At 53.1% G+C, this 25,846-nt stretch overlaps 1 protein-coding gene across 6 annotated transcripts in view; it reads left to right on the forward strand.

Annotated features, from left to right (window-relative positions):
- Positions 1-900: 900 nt before the first annotated feature.
- Positions 901-25,846, forward strand: part of KSR1 (kinase suppressor of ras 1) — a 150,473-nt gene continuing 125,527 nt past the window's right edge. For 3 of the 6 annotated variants that reach the window (XM_047758167.1, XM_047758171.1, XM_047758172.1), the window contains exon 1: positions 901-1,346. In XM_047758167.1, the coding sequence (XP_047614123.1) occupies positions 1,116-1,346 (231 nt within the window). In that variant the 5' untranslated portion in view covers positions 901-1,115. The remainder of the gene's footprint in view (positions 1,347-25,846) is intronic. The other 3 variants (XM_047758169.1, XM_047758168.1, XM_047758170.1) reach the window with 1 other exon arrangement.

Consider the following 25,846-nt stretch of genomic DNA (forward strand, 5'->3'; position numbering starts at 1 on the left):
GTAGCAACTGCTAACATTCATCTCCTGACTACACAGGGGCAGTAATCACTCTAGGTGCTGTGCATAGATGAACTCATTCTTCATATGAACCTATTCTTTATATGAACCCTATCAGATTGCTGCTATTATTACCCCCACTTTACTGATGGGCAAACTCAGACACTTAGAGATGAGCTAACAGCTAGACAGTGGAAAAGACTGTTTGAACCCAGACTGTCTGCTTGCTCTCCAGCACTCCCAAGTGCGACATATCAGTGTGTCGCCCTAAGCGTCTGGACTGTCCTGTTGGGTTGGGGCTGGTGAAGGGATGGGACCCTTATTTTGGTGGGTAAATAGCATGTGGAAGAAAACCCTACACCTTCCTAAGCCTGTACATTTCCTCTGGCGTGAACAGTAAGGAGTCCAGGGCTTTGCGAACTAACCAAAGGGCAAGTACTTTAGGCCCCTTCCCACTAGATGGCGGCCCCTAAACCCACAAATTCTGGAACCTCCACTGTCCCTGCCCTGGAGGATTCAGCTGCGGTCGAGAAATTGAAGGATGCGCACCCCAACCTCCTCCAAGGGGCCACCGGCCCCTACCCGCCCCTCCACGGAGGGGTCGCGGGAAGACTCGGACAGGAGGGGGGATGGGGAGAAGGCGGAGGTGGGCGGGGAGACGAAGCTCCCCTGGCTCCGGGAGCCGAGGGAGGAGCTGGCGTGGAGAAGCCACTCCCGGGGCGCAGAAGCTGGGCGCTCCCGCAGAGCCTACTCCTGTCACCGAGGGGAGAGCCGGGACCGCGGGGCGCGGTCGCCGGCGGGGGCCCGAGGGCGCAGGCGGCGGCAGGTGCGCGGGGCGGACTACAAGTCCCAGCATGCCCAGCTGCTCTGACCCGGCCCCCGCTGCCACTTAAAGGCTCCGGGAGCGGCTGCCGTCGGGTCGCCGCGGCTTTCGCTTTGCCGCCGCGGCTGGGCGGGCGAGAGCGGTAGGCTCGGCGGCCGGCGGTCCTCTCACACCAGCTCTCGCAGCGGCGAGGGGCGCTCTTCGTCCAGCCCTCCCGGTTCGCGGATTACCTACCGAGGCGCCCGCGCCCCCCGGGCTCCCCGCCTCGGCCACTCCGCGTCCCCGATGCCGAGGCATGGATAGAGCGGCGCTGCGCGCGGCGGCTATGGGGGAGAAGAAGGAGGGCGGCGGCGGCAGAGCCGCGGCGGCCGCGGATGGGGGCGCCGGGGCCGCGGCCAGCCGGGCGCTGCAGCAGTGCGGGCAGCTCCAGAAGCTCATCGACATCTCCATCGGCAGCCTGCGCGGGCTCCGCACCAAGTGCGCCGTGTCCAACGACCTCACCCAGCAGGAGATCCGGACCCTGGAGGTGAGGAACCGCGGCGCCACAGAATCGGGGGCCCGCGCTGGGTCTGAGGAGGCAGGGGTCGGCGGCCCTGGACGCACCCCAGCACCTCCCTCGCCGCTCCAGTTCACTGCTTTCCCAGTTGCATCCTTGAGCCCGGTCACCTCCTTTGCGGCTTCCTCTCCCTCCTCCACTTGCTCCTGCGGCGGGTGCAGGACCCAGGACCAGTCCCTCACCTTGAGCGGAATTTGGGGGGAGGGGCGTAGTGGGACCTGAGGTGGAGGCTCGAGGAGCCCATGGGCGGGATGGGCTGCGCGCGGACATCCCCTGCCGCCCCCACCCCATTTCCACCTCGCCTGGCCGCAGGACTCCTTCTCCCACTGAGTCACATGCTGGACTTTTCCCTGGGTGACTGAGCCCAGCCGCTGTGGGCCGGGGTGATGGGGCGGGTCGAGGTCCCTCTGAAGTGTGAGCGTAGGCCGGTCGTTCTCTGCCTTGCCCTCACGCCCCAGACGCTGTCTTGTCCCTTCCTTTCCTTTCCTTCAGGTTCTCGTCCGTCTCTTATCAAAGTGTTTGCTGAAACTGCATTTTTGCCTCTGGGGCATTGAGTGCTTCTCTTTCGCACTGCCCCAGCGTTTCACTGCTCCCAATGTAATTACCCACCAACCTCCCCCTGCCCCGCACCCCCACCCCCCCACCCCCCCGGGATTGGGGGGCTTTGGCTTAGGACCTATTATGTTGGGGACCAAAGCTTTCCGTGCGCCGATGACAATATTTAAGGGGTTCTGGTGGAGGCAGCCTCCATTGTAAAGAAGAAATAGGACATGCGGCCCTTACCCTCTCAAATTATAGCTGGGAAGTGCAGTATTTAAAGGATTTGGAAGAATCAACCAAAAGGGTTGTTGGGGGTCCCAGAAGGGGGAGTCCCCCTCCCCCATACCCAGTAGAGGGAAACTAGTACCTTCCCAGCTTGCTTTTGTCCAGCGGCTGGGGAGGCTGTGAAATTCCAGGCACCCCTTAATTGCTGCTATTCTACTTTGAAAAAGAGGCCTCTTTCCACCTTGTGTTGTCACATCTGACCTTCTGCAGATCTGGAGATATTTTGTGTTATTAGAACCTTAACTTTTCATCCTAACGCCCCGCACCACCACCACCATTGTCTCTGCCAGCGGTGACCAGGCCAGCTGGTGATTTGTGGCAATTATGAGACCCGGCCCTCTGTGCACACCACAGGCGAGAATCCCTGTTTGATCCCAAACGGTCGGGGGTGACTGTTTTCCTTTAGTTTTATTTTCTTGAAAGCTACGAAACCAGAGACATTGGAAGCATCTCATCAGTGCTAGCTATTATTTTTGTTGTAGTTGCTATAGCAGTACTGACCAGGGCTTTTACTTAAAAACAAACCAACCAACAACCCCACCCCACCCCACCCCACCCCTTCCCCCCCACGACTGTCCCTTCTGCATGCACGCTGCTGTTTTCCAACTGGTGAGAGAAACTGGTTTCTTGAACACAGCTGAGAGTGTTTGCCCAGCAAAGTTCAGTTTTTAAACCAACACAATAGGGGGCCTGTGTGGCTTCGTTCTGGGAGGAGGGGTCGTTGTCCAGCAACACAGGGCTGGTTGGGCCGCTACGTTGTTGGGATGAGAAAACGTTCTCTGTTAGCCTCTCTGAATGTCCCCACGTCGCTCCCAAGTGCTCCTGCTTGGGAGACTGGGCCTGGGAGAATCATGTGCTGCTTTTTCTCTGGAAGCGGTGCCCTGCCTTCTTGGTGCCCTCACTTCCAGGGTCACTCATTTGGACCAAGGGTTGGCATTAGGACACCCCAGGGTGTCCCTGTACTTGAGTTTCTGGGTTGGTTTATTCAGTGGCCTCCTTCCTGGGTGTGTATTGGATGATCAGCTCTGGCCACCAGAAGCCCATCCAAAGGCCCAAAGGGGTTCGCAGTGGGAACCAGACCCAGTACCCAGCTCCGTGTCCTCTCCACTATCATGTGGATTTGGGTCCACCTTACTCCCTGAAAAGGTGGGACCTGGGCTGTTTGGGGGATGGGACTTTAGATGCCAAGATCCAGTTCCCTAGGCCTCAGCCTCCCTTCCTGAATAGGGAGCTTAGAGTGGTCTCTGCAGGCTCTTATGGCCCTCAATTCTGCGGTCTAGGGAAGGGGCCTCAATGGGGTTGAAATAAATGTTTGTTCTAACACCCCTGTGTAAGAATATCCCTAAGAGCGGTTCTAAAATCCAGATTTACCAAACTGATAGAATGGGGGGATGGTTATTACTCCAAGCATGCTGACGACAGGGGCACGGTGGCCAGTGACTTTGAATTCGGGTCCCAATACTGTCTGTATGACCTTGGGCCAGTCCCATGACGTCTGAATCTCAGGCTTCCTCATCTGTAAAATGGGCACAAGGCTACTTAAACCGGTGACTTTGTTGTGAGTCTCTAAGTCCGCAGGCTTTCTACCAAGGGAGTCAGCCCATGAACTTTCCCAGTGAGAGTCCAGTGGAGGCATTCACACCCCAGGCCACATGTAGGGGAAGGTTCTTTGACAGCCGGCTCTTGTTTCCTAGAGCTGGTGACACAAGCCAGGAAACAGTCCCGGCAGCCTGTGGTGAGGTCAGGTGGGGCAGTGGGATGTCCACTCTGGCTTTCTTTCCTGTTCTGCAGGCTCTCCTCACATACCAGGCCAGGGCCCCCAGAGACAGGGCTTGCAACATTGGATTCTTGGCTTTTGAAGAAGGGGCTGACCAGAGGGTTTGGCTTACGCAACCACGCCAGACTTCTCCCAGAATCGGAGGAACCCCAGCCCACTCTGGCTCCCACTACATATGCACTCAATGAGGTGCCCCGGGAAGTCCCTGACCCTGGGCCCGACAGCTGGTGCTTCAGATCGTAGACTGGATCATCGGGGGTGGAGGGTCAGCACGTCTGGGGCCCTGCCTTCCTCCAGGGAGTGGTGGTCCAGTCTGGATCCAAAAGAGTGGAAGAAGCCAAGGTTTAATATCTGCCTCCTACCTGCCAGTCGGTGTGCTGGACCCGCCTCCGTCTCTGCAGATTTCCTGGAAATCCACCAGCCTTCATCACACGCATATTTTTTCCTCTCGAGATGAGAAGGGGAAGGAGATAAAATCTGAACCCAGAGTCTGAATCTGTAAACAGAAGTTGGGAGGCAACTTCATTCCAGCAGAACCTGGTGCCTTCTCTCCATCAGACCCTCCTTGGGGTCTGACAACTCCACAGAGGCGAGATGGAATGTTCTCCTTCCCCAGATGTGCTCACACAGGGACACCTGGCTGCCTCGCGGCTGGGCCTGGAGCTCCACGTGGGTTCTTTCCTTCGTTCACGTGTCCTCTTTGGGCCAGATCTGTGCCAGGCAGGGAGACAGTGGTGCCTCACGGAGTCATGTTTTCTGGACATTGTAACTTTGCCTTTTCCTGCCAGCCGTCTAGTACTTTCTAGAGACAGGCCTTGCCACACACCAAGTGTCCCCATCTGGTGCTCTTATAGAGACAAGTTTCTGCTAAGCAAGCTGATCTAGAGAAAGGGGTCCTCAAAGGGCCTTGACCTTCACTCAGCTCCTCTGTGGCAGAGGTCCGACCCTTGCGGTGTGGAGGACCTGAGCTCTCACTGCAGCGCCCCCCCCCCGCCCCCCTGCTTCCCAGAGTGGTGGACGGTAGAGCTGCTGGGAGAGGAGGGGGTGCCATTTGTCCTCACAGAGCAGGTCCTTGGGGGTGTGCACGGACATATATTCACTCAACAAACCTGCAGTTATTACTGATTTGCCTGCTGAGCTGCTCGCTGCCACCACCCTGGCAAGGATGCTGAGGTAGGTGGGATGCCTTCCCAGTGTGTGGGGACACGTTGGGTCTAATGGAGGAGCCAGGCCAGCAAACAGTAGCAACTTCAGAACAATGACTTGCTAAGAGTGCCTCGGAATTGAGAATGTGCTGGTTGGCCGGTCCGACTCGTGCTTTTATGGGAAATAGTCCCAGCGTCTTGGTAGTGACTTGTCCTGAGTCGCATGCCCTTGGCAGAGCTGAGAGCGAAGTCCGGTTTCCTTTCCCCGCCCAGCCCCCGCCTCAGAGTGTGGCGTTTCTCTGCTTCTGCCCTGCCCCATGGTTCTAACCTCCTGCGGGAGGCTTTCACTCTAGCCACCCCCGGAGGGAGGCAGAGCTGGGGCACTGTCCCCTTTGGTGTCTGCTTTCAGCTTGGCAATTTTTTTCCCCTGGTGAAACTTGCCACCAGCGTTCCTCGGAGGCAGTCTGGAGAGGGCTCTGCAGGTCCCAAGGCTGGGGAGGCCTGGGGGGTGTTGGAAGGGAGGCCTTATCAGATCTGCAGCCCAGGTGAGCCTCTGCCTGGGGACACCACTGGGAGGGCCTCCTTCCCCGCCAGGTCGGCTGGCAAGCTGGGAACGCTGCATTCCCCACCCCAGGATCCTGGACCTGCCCGGTGGCTGTGGCCTGGAGAGGGGCTGCAAAGGCCCTGGTCGTTGGTGGCTGTGTGCGCAGCGGTGGGGGCAGTAAGAGTGCCTGTGGCCAAGTCTCTCTGTGCTTTTGAAAAGGACATCTTTTCAGAGTAGACTGATTGGGATCTTTTCCTGCATTCAGTTCAAAGGGAAAGCTGCATAGAGGGGCCTGTGGGGTTATGGGAGGACCTTCCAGTGGAGCGAGGGCAGAGCTGGAACGAGAAACCTTCTCGGTCACCTGTTCTGAGGCTCTTGGCACGTGTTGCCCCATTTCATGCTCACAAGGACCCGTGAGGTTTTGTCCCCATTCTGCAGATGAGGACATGGCAGCTCAGAGAGATTCAGAGAGTGAGTTACTCGGCGGTAGAACCTGGGTTAACTGGTCTTCAGAGCTCATGTTCTGAACCTCACAACCGCCTCTAGACACCGGGGGCAGGGTGGTATTCTGCTCAGGGTCATGACAGCTGAGCCCAAGGAAGTGGCCAGGAACAAAAAGGGCCAGCCCAGGGGCGCCTGGTGGCTCAATTCCAGATGCCAGGGCCTTTTGGCAGCCACCCCAGACTGTGCGGCCCCAGTGCTCGGGCTGGGGGCCGCTTCCCTAAAGTGCTGCCCGGCACATCCTCAAAGACAGGTCTCTGTCAGCAAAGTGTGATGCAATCGCTCCGTGCTGCTCTCATTCTGAGAAATGAGAAGCTGCCTAGAGATCCTCTTACTCATAATTGTTTTAATAGATACCTGCCCCTCTTCTCTCGGCATCATTCCTCTGGTGAGCACTGCACTCGTTAGCTTTCCAGTTGTATTAAAATATTTTAAAATCCACATCATGATAAAGGCTCATTATTCCAAAGAAAACACGGATGACTATCAGGATAACGCAGCCATGATGCCACCTCTCAGAGTTAATTCTTGTTCACGTTTGGCTGTATATTCTTCTTCTGTTTGGCTCCCCTGCATTTGCGTACAAACGTACAGGGATGTATTCCTGCTGCTCACATGTGCGAAGCCGTGTAAATGTTCTCTGTCCGCACCAGGGCACACAGGTGTGCACAATGCCTAGTAGTGGCTGCATCTTGTGGTCGTGTCATAAACTCATCACACCCGTCCCCCACTTGCGGCCATTCAGGCTCTTTCCACACCTTGCTAATAGAAACCTTGTTGCGGCGAGTGCATGAGTGTATTCCTAGAGGTGGAATTCGCTGGGTCAGAGTGTTTGTACACATTTAACCCTATTCTTTGAAATCTTTAGGGCCTGGCATGTTCCCCCTGTCCCCTCCCCCCACCCGCCCCCCTACCCCCACCTGTCCACCAGCAAGAGTGCCAGGATTTACTGAATGGTAGCCTTCATGTGTTTACCCCTTTGCCATAGTCAAACTCGTGGTTGACCCATCCTGAGGTCAAGGAGTGTGAACTGGAGACAGGATGTGGCCCCCATGGCTGAAGTTCTGGGTTATGTGTCAAGGATTGTGGGTTCGAGTTTTGTGGGTGCCTGTAGCAAGGGGGGCCCCTGGGTTGGCCATTTAGAGAAAGATCTTTCCTTGCTCCCAGGCAGCAGAGTGTGGCTGGATGTCAGGTCTCTGTGTCTAGGGACAGGGCGCCTCTGGGCAGTGCATGGCCAGGGGTGAGTTTTTTTATCACCTGAGGCTCATGAAAGGCACCTCACTGAACTATAACCTCAGTTTCATCACCAACCACAAATATTGATCAGAACCCCATTTGGGGTGCCTTGGCTTTGGGATTGATCAAATGGAGGTGTGGATTCTTAAGGTAAGAGGGCTACAAAGGATCTTGGAATTTCCATCTGGTCCAGCCAGATGGTGCAGGTGAAGAAGTTCAGGGCCCGAAGGGAAGGGCCTTGCCCTGAATACCTATTAGATTATTAACCTGAACAAAGAGTGGAGAGGTGATGGGTGGTTATACAGGACCACTGAATGGGGAGTCAGACCCCAGACCTCAGACCACCTTGACCGATGGCCAAGGGCAGCCTGCCATCCCACCCTTCTGTGTTGGGGGCAGGGGTCGGGGGCGGGTGCTGGTCCTCAGCCTCAGGGAGTTTCCTGCAAGAGGAAGCAAGTTGGGTTTGCTTTCCTAGCCCCCATCTCGGTGTCTTAGGAAACCTGGGGACTGGAGAGATTCTTGGGGAGCAGTCTGGAGTGTCCAGTGAGTGGGGCCTCTTTTGAAAGCCTGTCTGCCCAGTGGGCTGGCTCAGCCCAGATGGCCTGTCTGACTCTTTGAACCCGATCTGACTGTGTTTTCAAGGGCTTCTCATCCTTCCACTGAAAGATCCCCTGGGACTGGGTGGAGGAACCTTTACTGCTATAGGATCTGGTATTTGACTTAAATTGGGGCATATTTTGTAGTCTATACCGCGATACTTTGTACGGTATTTAACATCCTGCTTCCAGAAGATAGGACCTTTTAATCCAGTGTCTTTGTGGCCATATGGCTTTCGCCCCTGTTCAAGATTCCAGGAGGAGACGCAGAAGCCTACTATGGGGATGGATGTTAGGATCAAAAATGCTTTGTCATTTATTCCCAGGCATGAGTGTTTCCCATCTGCATTGAAAATGTCCTATTTTCAAACTATCGCCACATATAAAACCTATATATTTCTATATCTCGGTATTTCTCTGTCTTCCTGCCCTTGGTGGGTGACAGTATGCTTTAACTGGGCGGATTGCCTTTGAAAATAATAGCGCTGAAGTCATCCTGTTTGCTTGCCATTCTTCTCCCCCTTTCATTTTTCTACCTTCAGAATAATTGCAGGAACGAACTAACAGTTGTGTTTAAAATTTAAAACGGGACCGGGGAGAAAATGTGTAATGCATTATGTGGAATAGGCCAGCCATGGTTTAAGAAAAATAGCTTTTCATACAGTGTGAACCGTAGAACCGAATCTGCAACATGTTCATCATGAAGGTGTTGCCTTTTGCAAAGCTGATGAGATAAGCTGCTTGTAGAGTGGTGGGGCTTTTCTTTAATAGGGCACCTGGAGCTATTGAGTTCCAATTTAGCCAGTTCACTTTGGATTGGGTTGGGTTTTGGTATGGATAGCAAAACCAACTTCACACATGGTGCACAAAGAGCTTTGGCGGCCAGAAAAAAGAAGTTATGGATCATATTTAAAAAGTGACCTGGGGAATTCCTATTGTACAGCAGGTTACGGATCTGCATTGTCTCTGCAGAGGCACAGGTTCGATCCCTGGTCCAGTGCAGTGGATTAGGGATCTAGCGTTGCTGCAGCTGTGATGTAGGTTGCTGTAGGCATAATTTTGATGTCTGGCCCAGGATCTTCCATATGCCAGGGGTGTGGCCATAAAATAAAAAAATTTTAAAAATTAAAAAAAAATGACATCAGTGTTCTCATACATGGGGCATGATCTTGAGGGTCCCTCCTCTTAGCCTGGGACCCATGAAAGGGCTTAATGCAGCCTTTCCAGTACTGTTCTGCAAGATGCTCTCGTGAAAGAGGGCTTCAAGTAGTTGTGAACGGGCCGCATCAGCCATCTCCCTCCTGGAGATTCCTAAAGATGAAGACCAGTGTTTTAAAGGCTCTGAGAAGTCCTGCAGCGGGCGGGGGCGGTGGGGGGGGGGGCTGGTCCCCAGACTTATTTCTCCAGGGGATCCTTTTTCCATAGTTGGGGAAACATTTCTTTAAGCCATGAACAGGGGAAGAGACAAGAAATGTAGGCTTAGTTTCAGCTACTGTGATTTTGCGATATTGAGGATCCATTTGAGGTTCCCGTTAAAATCGAGTGGGTCGACAAGGATCTGGTGACTCCATACATTTACCTATGGTGCAGAGTTGCCTCTTGTCGAGGGAGGTGCTTTACGAACAGAGACAGACCATGTTCTGGGCACCACTCTAGCCCTTAGGGACACATTTCACTTAATCCTCCCAAGAAGCTGAGGAAGACATACCCAGAAAGGTCTGTATGTCTGGAGTCCTAGTGTCCTGTCTCCTCTTGGCCCGCAGGGTCTGCCAGGAACCTCCTGACCCCGATGGTGGGCAGAAAATAATCCAGGAGAAAGGCAGATGTGGGTGTGTTGGAGTCTGGGGCTGCTGAGGGCAGGGGAAGGGCTGGGCTGCAGACAAGGAATGCTTTTTAAAACAAAAAAGGAAATGCTGGCTCAGAATGGAAAGGAAAGGAAGCAGCTTCCTGTTTCTGGTGCTGGCTGTTTGAAGGGAGGCCCTCTCTCTTAGCCTCTTGGCCCGTGGAGGCCCAGGCCGGCCAGGGCCACCTCTGGGTGCAGTAGACAGACACACAGCTCCCACACCGCTGCCTGAGGGCTCAGAATACAGGGCCGGGCCCACCCCTTTTCATCTTCCCCAGGTAACTGGTCAAATGGATGTGTGGTTTTCAAAATGAATATCTATCTGTGTTACAAAATGGTTGTGTCGAAATAGCTGACATTTACTGAGCACTTACTCCCTGCCTGGCCCCCTTCTTAGGAGGTTTTGGTGGCATTTACTCCTTGCAGCTGCCTTGTGGGGAGGGTTTTATTTTCTTCCCATTTTATAGATGAAGAAACTGAGGTGCAAAGCAGTTAAGTGACTTGCCCAGAGTCCTACAGCCAAGGAGAGACCAAGCTGTGGCTTGAACCACAGTCTTAATACTGACCGGCCCTGCCTGACTTGCATTTGCTCCACTTCCACTTAGAAAATCTGTTAACACAGACTAAGTTTTCTAAAGACCCGTGGCCATTGTCTGGCTCCAGAGGGCAGCTCCAGAGCGTGGGCCAGGCCCTTGGTGATTCTTGGGTAAAGTGCCTGCGTCTGAGTTTACATTTTTTAAAAAATTTAGTTTTCATTTTCATTTTTTTCTTTCTTTCTTTTTTTTTGGCTTTTTAGGGCCGCACCCTCGGCACATGGAAGCTCCCAGGCCAGGAGTCGAGTTGGAGCTACAACTGCCAGCCTAGACCACAGCCACAGCAACTCAGGATCCAAGCTGCATCTGCGACGTACACCACAGCTCACGGCAATACTGGATCCTTAATCCCCTGACTGAGGCAGGCATCGAACCCACATCCTCATGGATCCTAGTTGGGTTTGTTAACTGCTGAGCCATGAAGGGAACTCCCACATTTAAAAAAAACCTTTGTTATGGAAATGTTCAAACATGTACAAAAGCTGAGAGAATGGTATAATGAACCCCCATGCAGGGATTCCCCCAGCTTTGGCAATCATCAGCTCCGGCCAGTCTTGGGTCACCCATGGCGTCTACACTCGAGTAAGCCTGGTTAGAGAATAGAGGTGGTGCTGGGCAGTTGGTATCTAGGAAGCAGAGTGACTCGGGAAGATCTAGTACAACCCTCTGCCGCCCGGCGGAGCGTCCAGAGCCCAGCAGGCTGGGAGGAATCCCTGTACCTTCTCCCCGTGCAGCGACCATTTAAATTTACCTCCAAGTTTCCTTGGGTCTCTGGAGCTCGCACAGTATAGGAGGGTCATCTTGCTCTTGAGCTGAAGCTCCTGCCACACCGAAAGCTGTTCTCAGGCGGCAGAGTCCCAGCCACGGCTGTTCCCTATTCCCACTGACTTGTGGAGTCACACTGAGACAGTCCCAATGTCCAGGCACTCTCTTTTTGTGTGTGTCTTTTTAGGGCTGTACCTGAGGCACATGGAAGTTCCCAGGCTAGGGGTTATATTGGAGCTACAGCTGCCGGCCTACACCACAGCCACAGCAACGCCAGATCCGAGCTGCATCTGTGACCCACACCACAGCTCACGGCAATGCCGGATCCTTAACCCACCGAGCGGGGCCAGGGATCGAACCCGCGTCCTCATGGATCCTGGTTGAATCGGGTTCATTTCTGCTGCGCCTCCACGGGAACTCCCAGGCACTCTCCTCTGTATTCTAGAGTCTCCTCTTTACTGTTCCTTGTTGCTTTATCCGCACACCATGTGATGTGTGTATTTTAGCCAACATTCACCGAGCACCACTGTGTGTGTGCCTGGGGAGGAGAGGCGGCGAGCACAGTCTCCAGGCAGCTCCTGGCGAGCCCTCAGCTCAGTGGGTCCAGCCTAGAAACGGAGTCTGGGGCCCACGGAGGGGCTTCCTGGCCCTTGGTGGCTCTTCCCGTGGTTCTGCGCAGGCCGCCCGAAGCCTGGTGCTGCTGACCATGCTCTCATTTCTTTTCTCTGTGGTCGCTCGCTCCCAGCAGAGCTGGTTTTTCTTTGTTTCATTTTATTTGGTTTTGGACTGTATTCTCACATGTTTCTCAGAGCCCTGTCGCCTTGGGCCAGCTGCTTCAGCTCTCCCACAGTCATGATGTCATTACGGGAAGGACAGTCTGGGGCACTTAGTGGGACACTGAGGGCTGCAGGGAGGACTCCAGGCTGTGGGGGTGGGGGCGTCATCATCACCTCCTGGCTCCCTTCCTTGCCACCTCTGTGACCTGGGGCAAGTTCCTTAGCTCTGTGAACCTCAGTTTTTCTTGTTCGTTAAAAGGGGGTAGGAATAGGTTTACTTGAGGCTCTTGGGAGGAGTTGCTGAGATACAGAAGGTGTGCTGGCTGGGGCCTGGTACTTAGAAGGGATTCAGTGTTTTTTGAACCCCCCCCCCCACTTAGCATTATTCTAAAACACGTGTCCATGTGCCTCTCTTCTCTTCCTTGTGGCCCTTTTTTTTTTTTTTTTTCGGTCTTTTTGCCATTTTTTGGGGCCGCTCTTGTGGCATATGGAGGTTCCCAGGCTAGGGGTCGAATCGGAGCTGCAGCTGCCAGCCTATGCCAGAGCCTTGTGGCCATTTTAATTGCTGCGTGATATTTCATCCAGTGCGTATGCTGTCATTTGCCAAAACAGTTCCCCTGTTTTGGGACATTTTGGTCGTTTCCAGCTTTCTGTTATTATAAACAACGTGACTGGAATCATCTTAGCACAAGCACCTCTTTTTTTGTTGTTGTTCCTATTCTGAATTCATTTCCTTGGGATAATTCCCAGGAATGGAGTTATTGGGTCAAAGAGCTGATGCATTTGTGTGATGGGAGCTGCAAAACCGTCCTCCATCTTATACTTTTTTTTTTGGCTGTGCCCACAGCATCCATCCAGGGACAGAACCTATGCCACAGCTGTAACCAGAGCCACAGCAGTGACAATGCCAGATCCTTAACCTGCTGAGTCACCAGGGAACTCCACATTTTATACTTTTTGAATGACAGTTCTTTTTAAATTGGTACTCCTGCTTGAAGCGCTCATTTTTTTCTTTGCAATCCTTTTTGGTCTCTGTACCTTTCTTCTCCCACCCAACCTTTATTTTTCGCCATGTTAAGTCATTTCCCATCTTCCTTCCCCCCCCTTTTTTTTTTAAATCTTTCCGTTATAATCACCAACTAAAATTGTAAAGCATTTAAGGTGTGTCAGTTGTAGCCCATCTTGAATTTGCTATTTTCCGTCTGCCATCCATTCATTCACTGTTTCTTGAGCATCTACTGTGTGCCTGGCCCGCAATGTGTTCCATACTGAGAAGAGAACAATGGAGAAGACAGGCAGAGAAAGAAAAAGATGAAAGATGAGTCAATAGATAGAGAAAAGGGGCTCGAGAAAAAAAGCAGCACTGCTGGGGTAGAGCGATGGGCTGGGGAGAAGGCTGCTGCCTTAGATCTGGTGCTCAGGAAGGCTTCCTGCCCAGGGAAGGTGATGCTTGATCTGAGTCTTAAAGGATGAGAAAGCAGTAGACTTGTGAACACCTGGGGGAAGAATATTCGAGGCAGAGAGACTAGCACATGCCAGCGCCCTGAGGCAGACATGAACCTGTTCTGGTCAAGGACCAGAAGGTGCCAGGAACACAGTGGGAAGTGGCGGTCCCTGAGGGCTGTGGTCCACCCTGAGCTGGGCCGTGGCCAAGAGTGAATGCACTTCCTGCGGTTACAGCACAGGGAACTGTATCCAGTCTCTTGGGATCAGGACGCGGTGGACGATAACACGAGAAAAAGAATGCACGTATATACGTATGACGGGGTAACTTTTATGTACAGCAGAAATTGGCACAACATTGTAAATGAACTATAATTAAAACCCTTTTTTTTAAAAACAATTAATGCATTAATTCAACAAGTGCTTGTCACCCCGCCCCCCCAGTCATGTGCCAGGCATTGTTGTGGGAGATGAGGGTGAATGAGAAAGTCACCTCAGCGGGGGAGTTTGTGGATGAGTGAACCCAGAGAAGGTGCTGGTGGGGCGTGGATGGAGGCCCACGGTGCCTCCCGCCACCCCGGGCTGACTCATCTCTGCATCCTGAGGTGTGTGGGCACTCGGGAAATGTTTCTTGATTTGAACCAAGCCGGGCTCTGTGCTGCCAGGCTTCAGTGTAGTAAGTGAAACTCAGTTGGCTGTGTCAGGCCCAGCATCTCGGCCTGCCAGGGCGGGGGCCCTGAGCCCCGAGCTTGCCAGCTCAGACAGGGGCTGCCCATGTCAGCTCTGAGTGTCTAGGCCCCGCTTATGGGAAACAAGCCTGAGAAATGGACGTGGAAACCCCCTGTTTACCAGGCTGCTCTGCCCTGCCCCGACCTGCCCTGAGTGGGATTCTGATGTGTGACTCTCCTTGGAAATCAAGACTTGGGGACATTGTGCGCGTCATGATTTTCTCCTCGTGGGGTGGGGGCAGAGAGAGGGGAGAGGAGGTCCGAGCAGTGCTTCAAGGTTCTCAACTTCGGGACAGCCCAGACTGTGTACACCTAGGGAGCTGTCACCCTGTGGCCCTTCCAGGAAATGGACCTGGTGGAAGACATTGGCTGCTGTTTTGTGTGGAGACAACTGGATGGTTTATAAGCAACAAGGGACTGTGATGCCATGGAGTTGGAGCCAGCTTTGACCAGACCTCACCTGCTCCTTGGGCTCCTTGTGTGTGAACTCGTTGCTGGGTGGGAAGGGAAGGCCGGATCCTAGAAATATAGTAACGCAGGCTCCCCATGCCCTCCTTCCTCAGTGACAGTGAACCTGAGATAGACTGACCCGATTTTGACCTATCAAGAGTTTTACAGGAGATTTCTCATATGGTTCCTCAATAACGAACAGCCTTATCAGCCCACTTTATTGGGGATGAGGAAGTGAGGCCCAAGGTCACAAGTAATCTGTGGAGCTGGGGTTCAAGTCTAGAATGGTCTGATTTCACGTTTGCAATCATTTCATGATACCCCTCCCACACCTGCTTGACCTGGGGTCTTGTCTGGGGCAGAGCGAGGTCAGAAAAGCTTTGGTAACGCTCAGGGTTTGGGGAGAAATCATGCTACATGGGAAAGGGTCTGAAAAGCTCTCCTTTCCCACACCATTGGGACAGGATAACTTCAAAGTTGCAGACAGGAGATGGCCAGAGCCTCAGAGTCCAGATTAGCAGGGGATCATTGGTAGAAGAAAGGAGGCAAAGCAGAGGAGAAGGTGGACACTCCTGGTTGAGAAGGAAGATGGGGAGACAAGCATCCTGGGGGGCCAGGGGGAGGTGGCTTCAGACCAAGGGCTCTCCTCCGATTCCATCTCAGAGAACTTGGCTTCTGTCTTGAAGTGCTCTGGTTAGAGAGGCAGCAGAGCTGTGAGCTGGGCCACCATGGAGTCTGATGGGGCCAGCTTGTGGGCATGGTCGTATTTCGAGCGTTGGTGGTGAGTCTTAGAAGAAAGAAGGAGACAAGTCCCTGGGGAGGGTCTGCCTTGGTGGCCCTGACTCACCCTGGCTGAGGGGACTGAACAGAGCAAGGAAGAATCCATCAGCGAATGGAAACTTGTCTTTTTAGGGGACAGGAAACTTTTTCTGTTGTGGTTGGCCCGGTGGTTTATGAGAAGAGGTGAACATTTGAGGCAAAGTGCTGGGCCAGTTTTGCAGCTGCATCTTTGACAATTTTGAGAGTTTTAGGAAGTAGTTCTTTAAAAAAAGAGAGAGAAAGATAAAAAGAAACCAAAAGCCAAAGACGTTGTTACTCGCCATACCTGTGTGCAGACAGCCATGTGGGCCATGACGTGCCATGCGGCTAATGGAAAGTGGCTTCTTGGCACTGGTCCATCTTGTACCCTCTCCCGTCTTTGGCCCCTCAGCTGGAGGACTGCTGACTCTTCGCAGAAAAAGACTTCGTTGGCCTCAGATGACCAGACCTTGTCTCGGGCATCTAACAGCTTAAACTACACTTCCTCTCCGGCCCTGTTTGGTTTAAGCAGTTTCCTGGTCTGGCGGGATTTGTTTTCTTAGCACCCATCTTGTCAAAGCCCCAATCCCGCTTGTCACAGCAAACTGGCCCCGCTCCCCCTGCGGCTGCCCGAATGTTTGTGTTCCCAAAGTCGGACGTGCTGCTCCCTGGGGAGGTGCAGCAGAAGCAGCCGCCTGGGGTCCACTGTCTGGGCTCGCAGCTCCTGCCTCTTCTTCCCCATTTTGATCACAGGATGGGTGCTTGGCCTTATTCTGGAACGTTCTGCTGGTTTATGGGCTGCTTCTGTATTTGGGTGAAAGGTCCGGTGGGTGAGTAGCACCCTGTAGTAGATAAAAGGTTCTGGTGCTTAGTGGCCTGGGTTCAAGCTCCACTCCCTTCCTGGCTAAGCTGTGTGTCTTTGGGTAAATTGCTTAACCTGTCTGAGCAACAGTGTCCTCATCTGTAAAACAGAGATTATAATAGAATTGTTGTTAATAGTGAGTGAGATGAGCCATGTGAATCACGATGCCTGGCACAGAGTACGTCTTTTTATGTATTCTATTACTCTTTTTTTCAACAAATATTTCATTAGCATACGAGCTTAACACTCATTCTGTGCGGGGCATTCTTCTTCTTCTTTTTTTTTTTTTTCTTTTTCTTTTTAGGGCCACACCTGTGGCACATGGAGTTTCCCAGGCTAGGGGTCTAATTGGAGCTACAGCTGCTGGCCACGGCCACAGCCACAGCAACGCAGGATCCAAGCTGCCTCTGCCACCTACAGCACAGCTCACGGCAATGCCAGATCCTTAACCCATTGAGCAAGGCCAGGGATCAAACCCGCAACCTCATGGTTCCTAGTCAGATTCATTTCCCCTGGGCCATGACAGCAACTCCTGGGCACCCTTCTAAAATGGGGGAGTAACTGAACAAAAAGGACAAAAATGTCAGCTCTGTGAAACTTAGTTTTTAGTGTTGGGAGGAGACATTCAGACAGTAAGTGAGAGGAAAATATATTCTTTGTTAATTGTGAGTGTGCTATGGAAAAAATGAAAGCAGGAAGAGGGCCCACAAAGAGAGTGGTATAATTTTTTTTCTTTTCTTTTTAGGGCCACACCTGTGCCATATGGAAGTTCCTGGGCTAGGAACGGTGCCTACGCCACAGCCACAGCAATTTGGGATCTGAGCCACATCTGCAACCTGTGCCACAGGTGATGGAAATGCTGGATCTTTAACCCAGCGAGTGAGGCCAGGGATCGAACCTGCATCCTCATGGTTACTAGTCTGCTTCTTAACCCGCTGAGCCACAACGAGAACTCCCGGAAGTGTTAAAATTTTAAGTGAGGGGTCAGGATGGCTTTTCAGAAAAGGTGATATTTGAGTAAAGGTCTCAGGAGGGTCCCCAGAGGGACTCCCTGGGGATGTATTTGGGGACAAGCTTTGGAAGCTGGGGTTCAGCAAGTGCAGAGGTCAAGGGAGTGAGCCTGGGGGGCTGGGGTGAGTGAGGCCACGAGGTGCCCCCAGCCAGACACCTACTGGGTGCCACCCTCAGGGGCCACCTGCGCTCAGGTGACCTTGAGCCTGGCGTCTTAGGAGCGAGGGAGAAAGAGGGATGAGAACAGAAGATGGTAAAAGGTACAAGGGCTCCCTGTGGGCTCTTCAGCTGGCCCAGCCTCTATCCAGTACAACCCAAAGGGATTTTGAAACTCAACCCTCATTTCTTATTAAAAATGGGAGTTTGAGGGTTGGTGCTCACCCACCCGCTATTAGAAGCCCTGTTGCTGACTTGCCGAAGATGCACTTGTGAGTGAGTCCTGTTTCTGACGGCCTGGGTGGAAGGTGGGGCCCTGGCTGGGGCACCCTGCCACCCACTAAGGAAATCCTCACAGGGGACTTTGTGTATTAAAGTAATGAATGTTTGAGTGCCTGCACTGGTGCTCAGATGTAATGGTGGGCCTGACCAGACCCCTGTCCCCCAGGCCGCAGTCTGATTGCGTGGCTCCCTCCTTCAAAGATCCAAAGCTATGGGAGTGCTGAAATGCAAAACTCACACCTTCTGGAATGAAAATGAGACTCGTCCTGCAGCTTCTTCCCCAGGGCCTTTGCTGAGCCAGTGTTGGAGTTGGCTAAGAAGTCGTTTCCAGAGAGTTCCCCATGTGGCTCAGCTGCAATGAACCCAACTAGTATCCATGAGGATGCAGGTTTGATCCCTGGCCTTGCTCAGTGGGTTAAGGATCCCGCGTTGCTGTCGCTGTGGTGTAGGCCGGCAGCTGTAGCTCCAATTTGACCCCTAGTGTGGGAATTTCCATATGCTGTGAGTGCGGCCCTAAAAAGCGGGGGAAAAAAAAAAAGTAGTTTCCAGAACCACCACTCCTAAGGGAAGAACTATTTCTAGCCAGCAGCCCTTGTGGGAGCAGAGCTGCCTGGCACCAGAAGGCTGCCTGTATCGTGTCTGCTAGACTTACCGCCCAAGTGGAGAACCAGCCTTCGAGGGAGCACCCTGTCCTTCTGGGTGAGGGACCATCCCAGGGGGGAGGAGCGCTGCCGTGGCCTTTATCTCCTGGGTGCCAAACACGCATAGCTCGTGATGCTGCCCAGGGAGCCGGTGGTGGACTCAGAGAGACCCGAGTGCACGTGGTGCCAAGCCCTGACGGCCTTGCTGCCCGCACTCTGAGAACGGCCCTCGGGTCGGTGGTGGTGGTGGTGGTGGGGAAAAGCTCATTTATGATGCAGGCGGACCTGCTCTGTGGTCTGGGTTCTTGGTGAGCGCCGAGCAGGCTGAGCCCGCCAGCCCTTCCAGGGCGAGGGAGGGAACGGAGGCCCAGAGAGTGGGTTAGGCCCCTGACGTCACACCCCTGGGGGCAGACCTGAGATTCTCATCAGAGTCTGGCTGGTTACAGAGCCTATGCCTTGACGTTTTCTGTGTCACAGCACAGTCAACCGTGGAGAGGTGCCAATCTGGCAGTGAAAAGTGTCACCAGGACACCCCTCTGCCTTCCCCTCCCCACCCATCCCTTCCAGAAAGCCGCACCCTCCCATTGCCACATCCTCGGGGCCACCTCTTGTTCTCCAAGGTGGGGGACTAGCTATCTTTGGCTTCCCAGGAAGGATTTCCTGTCTCTTTAAGGACAAAGACTGTGTGTGACCTCTTTATCCAGAAGCTTCAGGGCCTTGTCCAGGGCTGGGCACATAGCGAGTGCTGAGGAATTAATGAGGGGTACTGTGATCAGTGCAAAATGAACCTCACGACCTTCTTGGAGCAATAATGTGATCAGTGGACAAGGCCATCCAGCACAGGAGTGGGGACTGTGGCCTCTGGGGTCAGACAGCCTGGGTTTGAATCCTGCCCGCGCCGTGGACTGTTTCTAACCTTGGGCAACTTGCTTTACTTTTCTGGGTGTCTGCTTCCCCATCCGTACAGGGGGGACGATCAGGAGATGCTGTGAGGGCTGCTGCGAGGATTAAATGAGTACGCGTGTAAAGCTTGTGGAACAGAGCTTTGCCCACAGGAGGCACTTGATAAAGGCAGTTGTCGTGGTTGTTTGCTCTTATGTTACTGTCATGCGTCAGAGTAAGTAGCGCTGGGCTTCTAGGGAGACTCCCCAGCCGGGGGTTTGGATTCTTACCCCATCTCTGGCTTCAGGGTCCAGACTGAGGGCTGCCAACCTCCCTGCTTTCCTCCGCCCTGTCCCAGGGCTCTGTTGGCAGCACGGGTGGGGGTTCTCTCCCAGGAAGATCGGGGCATGTGGGGTGGCAGAATCCTGGGAGAGGCAGACCCCAGTTCCGCCTCTGTTGTCACTCTGACCCTGGACGGGTCCCCTCACCTTCAGGGAACCATCTCCTCACATGGGAGACGAGAATATCATGGAGTCAGTTGCTCGGATGATGAGGATGAGCTCAAGGCCCTAAGACACCGGGCCCCGCAGGCGCTCGGCAGATGTCCCCTCCTCTTTCCTGGACAGCAGACGCCCCCCCCCTCACCCTGGCCTGAGTTCCCCAGGGCCGGTGTCAGCGAGGGGAGGATGGCTGTTTTCTCTCCAGCTGCGGCACCAAAGCTGAGGCCACCTCTCCTCAGCCACCTCTCGCTGCTCTGTCCTCTCCTCATCCCGAGGCACGTGTGGCAAGGTCAGAGGGTGTCTCTCTGAGTGCAGGTGACAGAGATGGCCACTCTGAGCCACGCTGGCCCTCACCCAGCTTTCGCTGCTCAGACCCTTCCGCCCCCTCACAAACGATCACCCTGTCCTCAGGCTTCCCTTCAGAGGGGGTCACCCCAGACTTCTGTTGCGGCTTCTCCTGCCGGGTACCCGGGGTGGGGGGGTTCTGCTTAGGAGGAGGGGCTGCAGTGGGATGCGAGCGGCAAGCACAGGAGAGAGGATGTGGCAACCCTAGTCCCCAAGGCCTCTGCGGGCACAGGTGCCGTAAGACCCCTACCAGTCAGGGTGGGAGGGCCACTGGCTGCTGGAGGGGCAGCCGTATCACACAGCCGCTGGCCTGATGTGTGGGGGTAACTGCTGGCCTTAGGGGTGGGCTGGGCTCCTGGGGAGCCTCAGGGAGGCGACATTCTCTGAAGGACACTGGCCATGCAGGCAGTGGGGTGGGGGCGTGGGGGGGTGTTCCTGGAGAGGAGTCCGGAGAATGGGGGCCTCTCTGCCTTTTTCATCATCACCGTCAGGAACATTCACAGTTTTTACTGAGCAGGTTACATGCAGGGTCACTTTGAACCCTCAAAACCATTCCAAGAGCAATTACTGACCTCATTTGACGGAGAAGAAGACTGAGGTTCAACATAAGGAATTCAAGGTGTGTGGGCCCTTGGGCCGTGTGTGGGTGGGTCTCACCGTAATTAACCTCTTGCTGAGAGGTTCAGGGAAAGAGTTAATTTTAAAGGTTTCCTTTGGAAATTCCCATCGCGGCTCAGCGGTTATCGAACCTGACTAGCATCCATGAGGACCTGGGTTTGATCCCTGGCCTCGCTGAGTGGGTTAAGGATCCGGTGTTGCGGTGAACTATGGTGTGGGTCGCAAACATGGCTTGGATCCCGCGTTGCTGTGGCTGTGGTGTCGGCCTGCGGCTGTAGTTCCTATTGGACCCCTCTCCTGGGACTCTCCATATGCCACAGGTGTGGCCCTAAAAGACCAAAAGACAAAAATAAAATAAAATAAAATAAAATAGAAGGTTCCTTTAAAAAATATAAGTCGGCTCATATCAGCCCTCTGCCGAGACCCTCCAGTGCCTCTTGTTCCACTTGGTGTAAAAGCCAAAGTCAAGGCCGTAGTTTCTCTTCTTCTCCGCATCCCTTACTCTGCCCCAGCCCTGCTGGCCCCCTTCCTGTTCCTTGAACTCGCTGGGCACATCTTGTGTGGCCCTGGAGCCTTTGTCCCTCTTGGAACGCTCTCCCCGCAGGTGCCCAAGGGCGCCCTCCCCCTCCGAAGTGAGTGAGGTCTTCTCTGACCACCCTGGGGGCCGTCGGTCCCCTGCCCCACTTCATTTTCCCCTCTGACGCATTCGATGTGGTTTTAGCTGTTGATTGCCATCTCCCGTCTCTAGAACAAAAGTTCCAAAGAACTTTAATTCAGTGATGTTTCCTCAATACCTAAATAGAATGGACAGTTCCCTGGTGGTGCAGCTGGTTAAAGATCCAGTGTTGTCACTACAGTGGCTTGGGTCTCTGCTGTGGCCCAGGGTCGATCCTTTGTCCTGGAACTTCTGCGTGCCAAGGCTGTGGCCCCCTCCCCCAAAGAGAGTAGCCTAGAATCATAGTATTCAAATGAATGAAAATAAGAACAAAGTTAAGTTATAAAGAAAACTGCCAATGCCTAGTACAGTTTGGCTGTCAGAGCCCAGAAGGATCTGTTGAGTTTCCAGTTTGGGAAAATTGGAGTCATTATAACACCACTAGTCAAGGGTGAGAACCATCTGTGTGTGTGTGTGTGCGTGTGTGTCTTCCTCTTTTGTGTCTACCAGGATAATGCTGGGTGTATCCCGGGCTTCTGTGATTATGGTTGTAATAATCCTTGATGTCAGTTTACAAAACAAGCTTGGATGGAAACCATTGTCATCACCTCATCAGCTTTTGTTGTGGATATTATATCTCTTGGCTTTTTTGTTTTGTTTTATTTTGGTCAAATATACCACCGATATTGGAGTGAGTCCTTGATCTGAGTGTCTTGTAGATTAGACACTCAGTTTTGTTTTGTTTTTTTTGCCTTTTCCAGGGCCACTCCTGTGGCATATGGAGGTTCCCAGGCTAGGGGTCGAATCGGAGCTGTAGCCACCGGCCTACGCCAGAGCCACAGCAACACGGGACCCGAGCCACGTCTGCAACCTACACCACAGCTCATGGCAACGCCGGATCCTTAACCCACTGAGCAAGGCCAGGGATGGAACCCGCAACCTCATGGTTCCTAGTCGGATTCATTAACCACGAAGGGAACTCCCCTAGACACTCAGTTTTATTTTCAGTCTAAATAGGTTTTTTCTTAAACTAGATATTTTCCTTGGGGTCTTTAATGGACTTTCTGACACGTTTTGTGTTAAACGGGCTGCTGTGAGTTATCTCTTGGACCCCTGAACTGGGAGGCTGGAGACGTGGCTCTGCCCTTGCTGACTTTATGATCTGGCATCCTCGAGCCTCAGTTTCTTCATCTATGCGAAGAGGGACTCAGACTGGCTGATTTCCTCTGAGATCCCTTTCAACACTGATTCTCTCATGGGCCAGACTAATTGAAGTCAAGTTCATAGCACGTGGGTATCTGTTTCAGCCAATGAAAGCATGCTCTGTCTGGTACATACGATGGTGTGGTTGGGGAAGGTGAAGCCACCATCCTTCTGCCTGGCTCCCTGGTGATTGGCAGTGTGATGTACCGAGGCCATATGCAAGGCTGGGTATGTCGCCGCCCACCCCCAGCTCATCCTTGTGGGCTGCTGCTTCATCAGAACTGTAGATTTTATCACCAAAGCCGATTTGGTTTGGGTCCTGGTTGCTGTCACGCTACCTGCATGCATGGATTAAATTCCTTATGTTGCACCTCAGTTTTCACCTCCATCAAATGGGGTCAGTAAGTTCTCTTGGAATGGTTTTGAGGGTTCAGTGTGACAATGCATGTCAACTGCTTAGTAAAAAAAGTGTAAATATTACTGATGGTGACGATGAAAAAAAAGAACTCCGATGGGGGGGGGGGCGGGCAGGTAAAGACTTTCCCCTAAAACTGTAAAGAGATAACAGAAGCTTGGGTATTCTAATTTTTGAATCTGAATGAACGGTCTAGAGCTAACTGTGTTAATGCTGCTTGGCCTTGAAGCAGGGCAAACGTCAGTTGGGATGCCAAGGAAACCTGGGGAGAGCCAGGGTTCATTCCTGTGGGTGGCTTCCTCAGTGTACAAGCAGGAACAGGCGGGGAGACCCTGGCCTGTGGTGGTTTGGCCCCTCACCCGCTCCTGGGTTTGCAGGAGCGGGTTCTGCTGTCAAACCCCAGCAAAGAGAAGGTCCATCTCTCTCTGAGTCCGAGGCCGAGAGCTGGCTGGGCACTTCCTTCTGGGCTGGCCCCTCTGGGCTGCAGGCACGAGGAACCTGTGATTTAGGTCCCTAAGACTCAAGTTCAGTAAAGCTACGTGAGTGCAGACACTAGGAATTGGGGTTAAAGACCAATTAGGATTTAAAAATAATTTGGCCCCAAGGATGTTAACTGCAGCTTTATTGACACTGATAAAGGACTGCAAATAACTTCAATATCCATCATCCTAAACACACAACCTTGGTATCTTGTGTAAGTGGAATCAGAGCACACTTAGATCTGTTGGCCTTTGAAAACACGGAAGACTTGCTGCGAGGAATTAAAGTGTTCACAATATACCATTATTAGGAAAAAAAAAAACAGATTGCTAAACAGTATGACTTCAATTAATTATCAAGAATGAAATATTCTGAGGAAAGAGAAGGCTATGCATGTACTTGGCTTTTTTTTTTCTCCTTTTTTTTTTTTTTCTTTTTTACAGCCACACCCATAGCATATGGAAGTTCCCAGGCTAGTGGTCGAATCGGAGCTACCGCTGCTGGCCTACACCATAACCACAGCCTCGCCAGATCTGAGCCTCGTCTGCAACCTCTAGCACAGCTCATGGCAACGCTGGATCCCCAACCCACTGCACAAGGCCAGGGATCAAACCCGCATCCTCATGGATCCTAGTCAAATTCGTTTCTGCTGCACCATGACAGGAACTCCCTTGGTCTTTTTTTTTTTTTTTTTTCTTCCTGGCAGCATGCAGAAGTTCCTCGGCCTGGGATTAAACCTGTGCCACAGTAGTGACCATGCAGGATCCTTAACTGCTAGACCACGAGGGAATCCTCCATATACTTGTTAATGGTGGGTGGTTCTCCCTAAAAAATGGGATAATAATTAACCTAATTTTTCTTAGTGCTTTTTTTTTCCTTTCCCATTTTTTTTTTTTAGTAAATATGCATTTCTCCTGCATTGGGGGGAAACTTATGCTATAAATATAAAAACGTTTTGGATGGTTTGTCCTGTACTTTAAAATGTGACAGATATTTCCCATGTTTTACTTTTGTGCCGGCTGTAAAGTTTCAGCCATTTGATCACCCAGACCTTGTCCCCAGCTTCATGCAGATTTCTGCTCAGTCGATGTGGCCGGAGGCTGCAGATCCAAACAGAAGATTTTCTTTCCAAATGTGGGAACTAGGAGCTTGAGAATGATGAGGGATACATGGAAAATTCACAGAGCCGCTCGTTGTGGGGGCCTTTGAAGTAAAATTATGCCTTCTTAAAAAAAATCTCAAACCAGGAAAGAGAACGTTAGATCCTATCAGCTCAGTTGTGAGTGACATAAAAATAACATACAAGTGCCTTTCCCCCATGAGTTTCCGTGTCATTTCATTCTGAGGTCATTGGCACGATCTGGTTTAGGCGGAATTCTGCTTGAGGGAACCATTCGAAAAGGTTGAGCTGCAGCAGCAAAGCTCGTGCCGGGCTGCCCAAACCCCTTGTAAAGCTCACCCCACATCCACGGGGCGTGAGTGACGGCTGCCAACAGCCCAGACCCTCCCCGGGAATTGCCTTCAGCCGAAGGGAGCGTCCTCTCTCAGGGTACCACCCCATCCAGAGATGGGGTACAAGGGCGGCCCCCCTGGCCTCTGTTGGAAACAACCCCAGCGGGTCAGCCTCAGCGTTCCCACGAGTCTGGCTGAGGCCTCTGTGGCAGGTGAGTCGTACGCAGCCCAGCTGCCCAGGCTGCTTCCCTGACCCCTGAGTGCACGCCTCCCTCAGAGCCCCGCTTTTACAGTGAGGAGGTCGTGGCAGAGGAGGTGGGCCGCTCCTCCCAAGCTCTGGCCCGCCTGGCCAACACCAGCCCAAGGCATCTCCTTGCCTTCTGGCCCCGTTCAGGGTAAGTGGCTTAGCCGCTTGGGGTCCCCAGGGGAAACTGAAGGCTGCAGACCTGAGTGGGGGCCGGCGAAGCTGCTTACCTCTCCCTGTGCACCTCCCGCGACATCAGCCCTCTGTGTTTACTGCTGGTGGCTGCTCCCGAAGGCTGGCCCTGCCTGCTGGGGACAAGCTCCCCCTCCAAGGGCTTGTGCGTCTGGACCTTAAGGGCGTCCACCTGTGCCCAGAGCAGATCCTTGCTTCTGCTGAGGCCAGCATCATTGGCAGCCCTTTGCCTAGGGCTGTCCAAGCCCTGGGCCTGACAGCTACAGAGCTCCCCAAACGTTTCCAGATCAAGTGGCCTTTTGTTGTTAAGCAGACAGACAGACGGGGGACAGTTGCTTCCTTAGCATTTGGTGGGGGGCCACCCCTCACATCTGCAAGACAGAGTCCCACCTCTTCAACGTGGCGCTCCCTGCCCGAGGAGCCTCCTGTCGGCTCCGTCCGTACCCCTGGAATCTTAGGGCACAGCCACATAGAACCGGGACCTCCCTGGGCACCTCGCTGTTTCTCGCAGA

This window comes from Phacochoerus africanus, chromosome 14, assembly GCF_016906955.1.
Source record: "Phacochoerus africanus isolate WHEZ1 chromosome 14, ROS_Pafr_v1, whole genome shotgun sequence".
Taxonomy (NCBI): domain Eukaryota; kingdom Metazoa; phylum Chordata; class Mammalia; order Artiodactyla; family Suidae; genus Phacochoerus; species Phacochoerus africanus.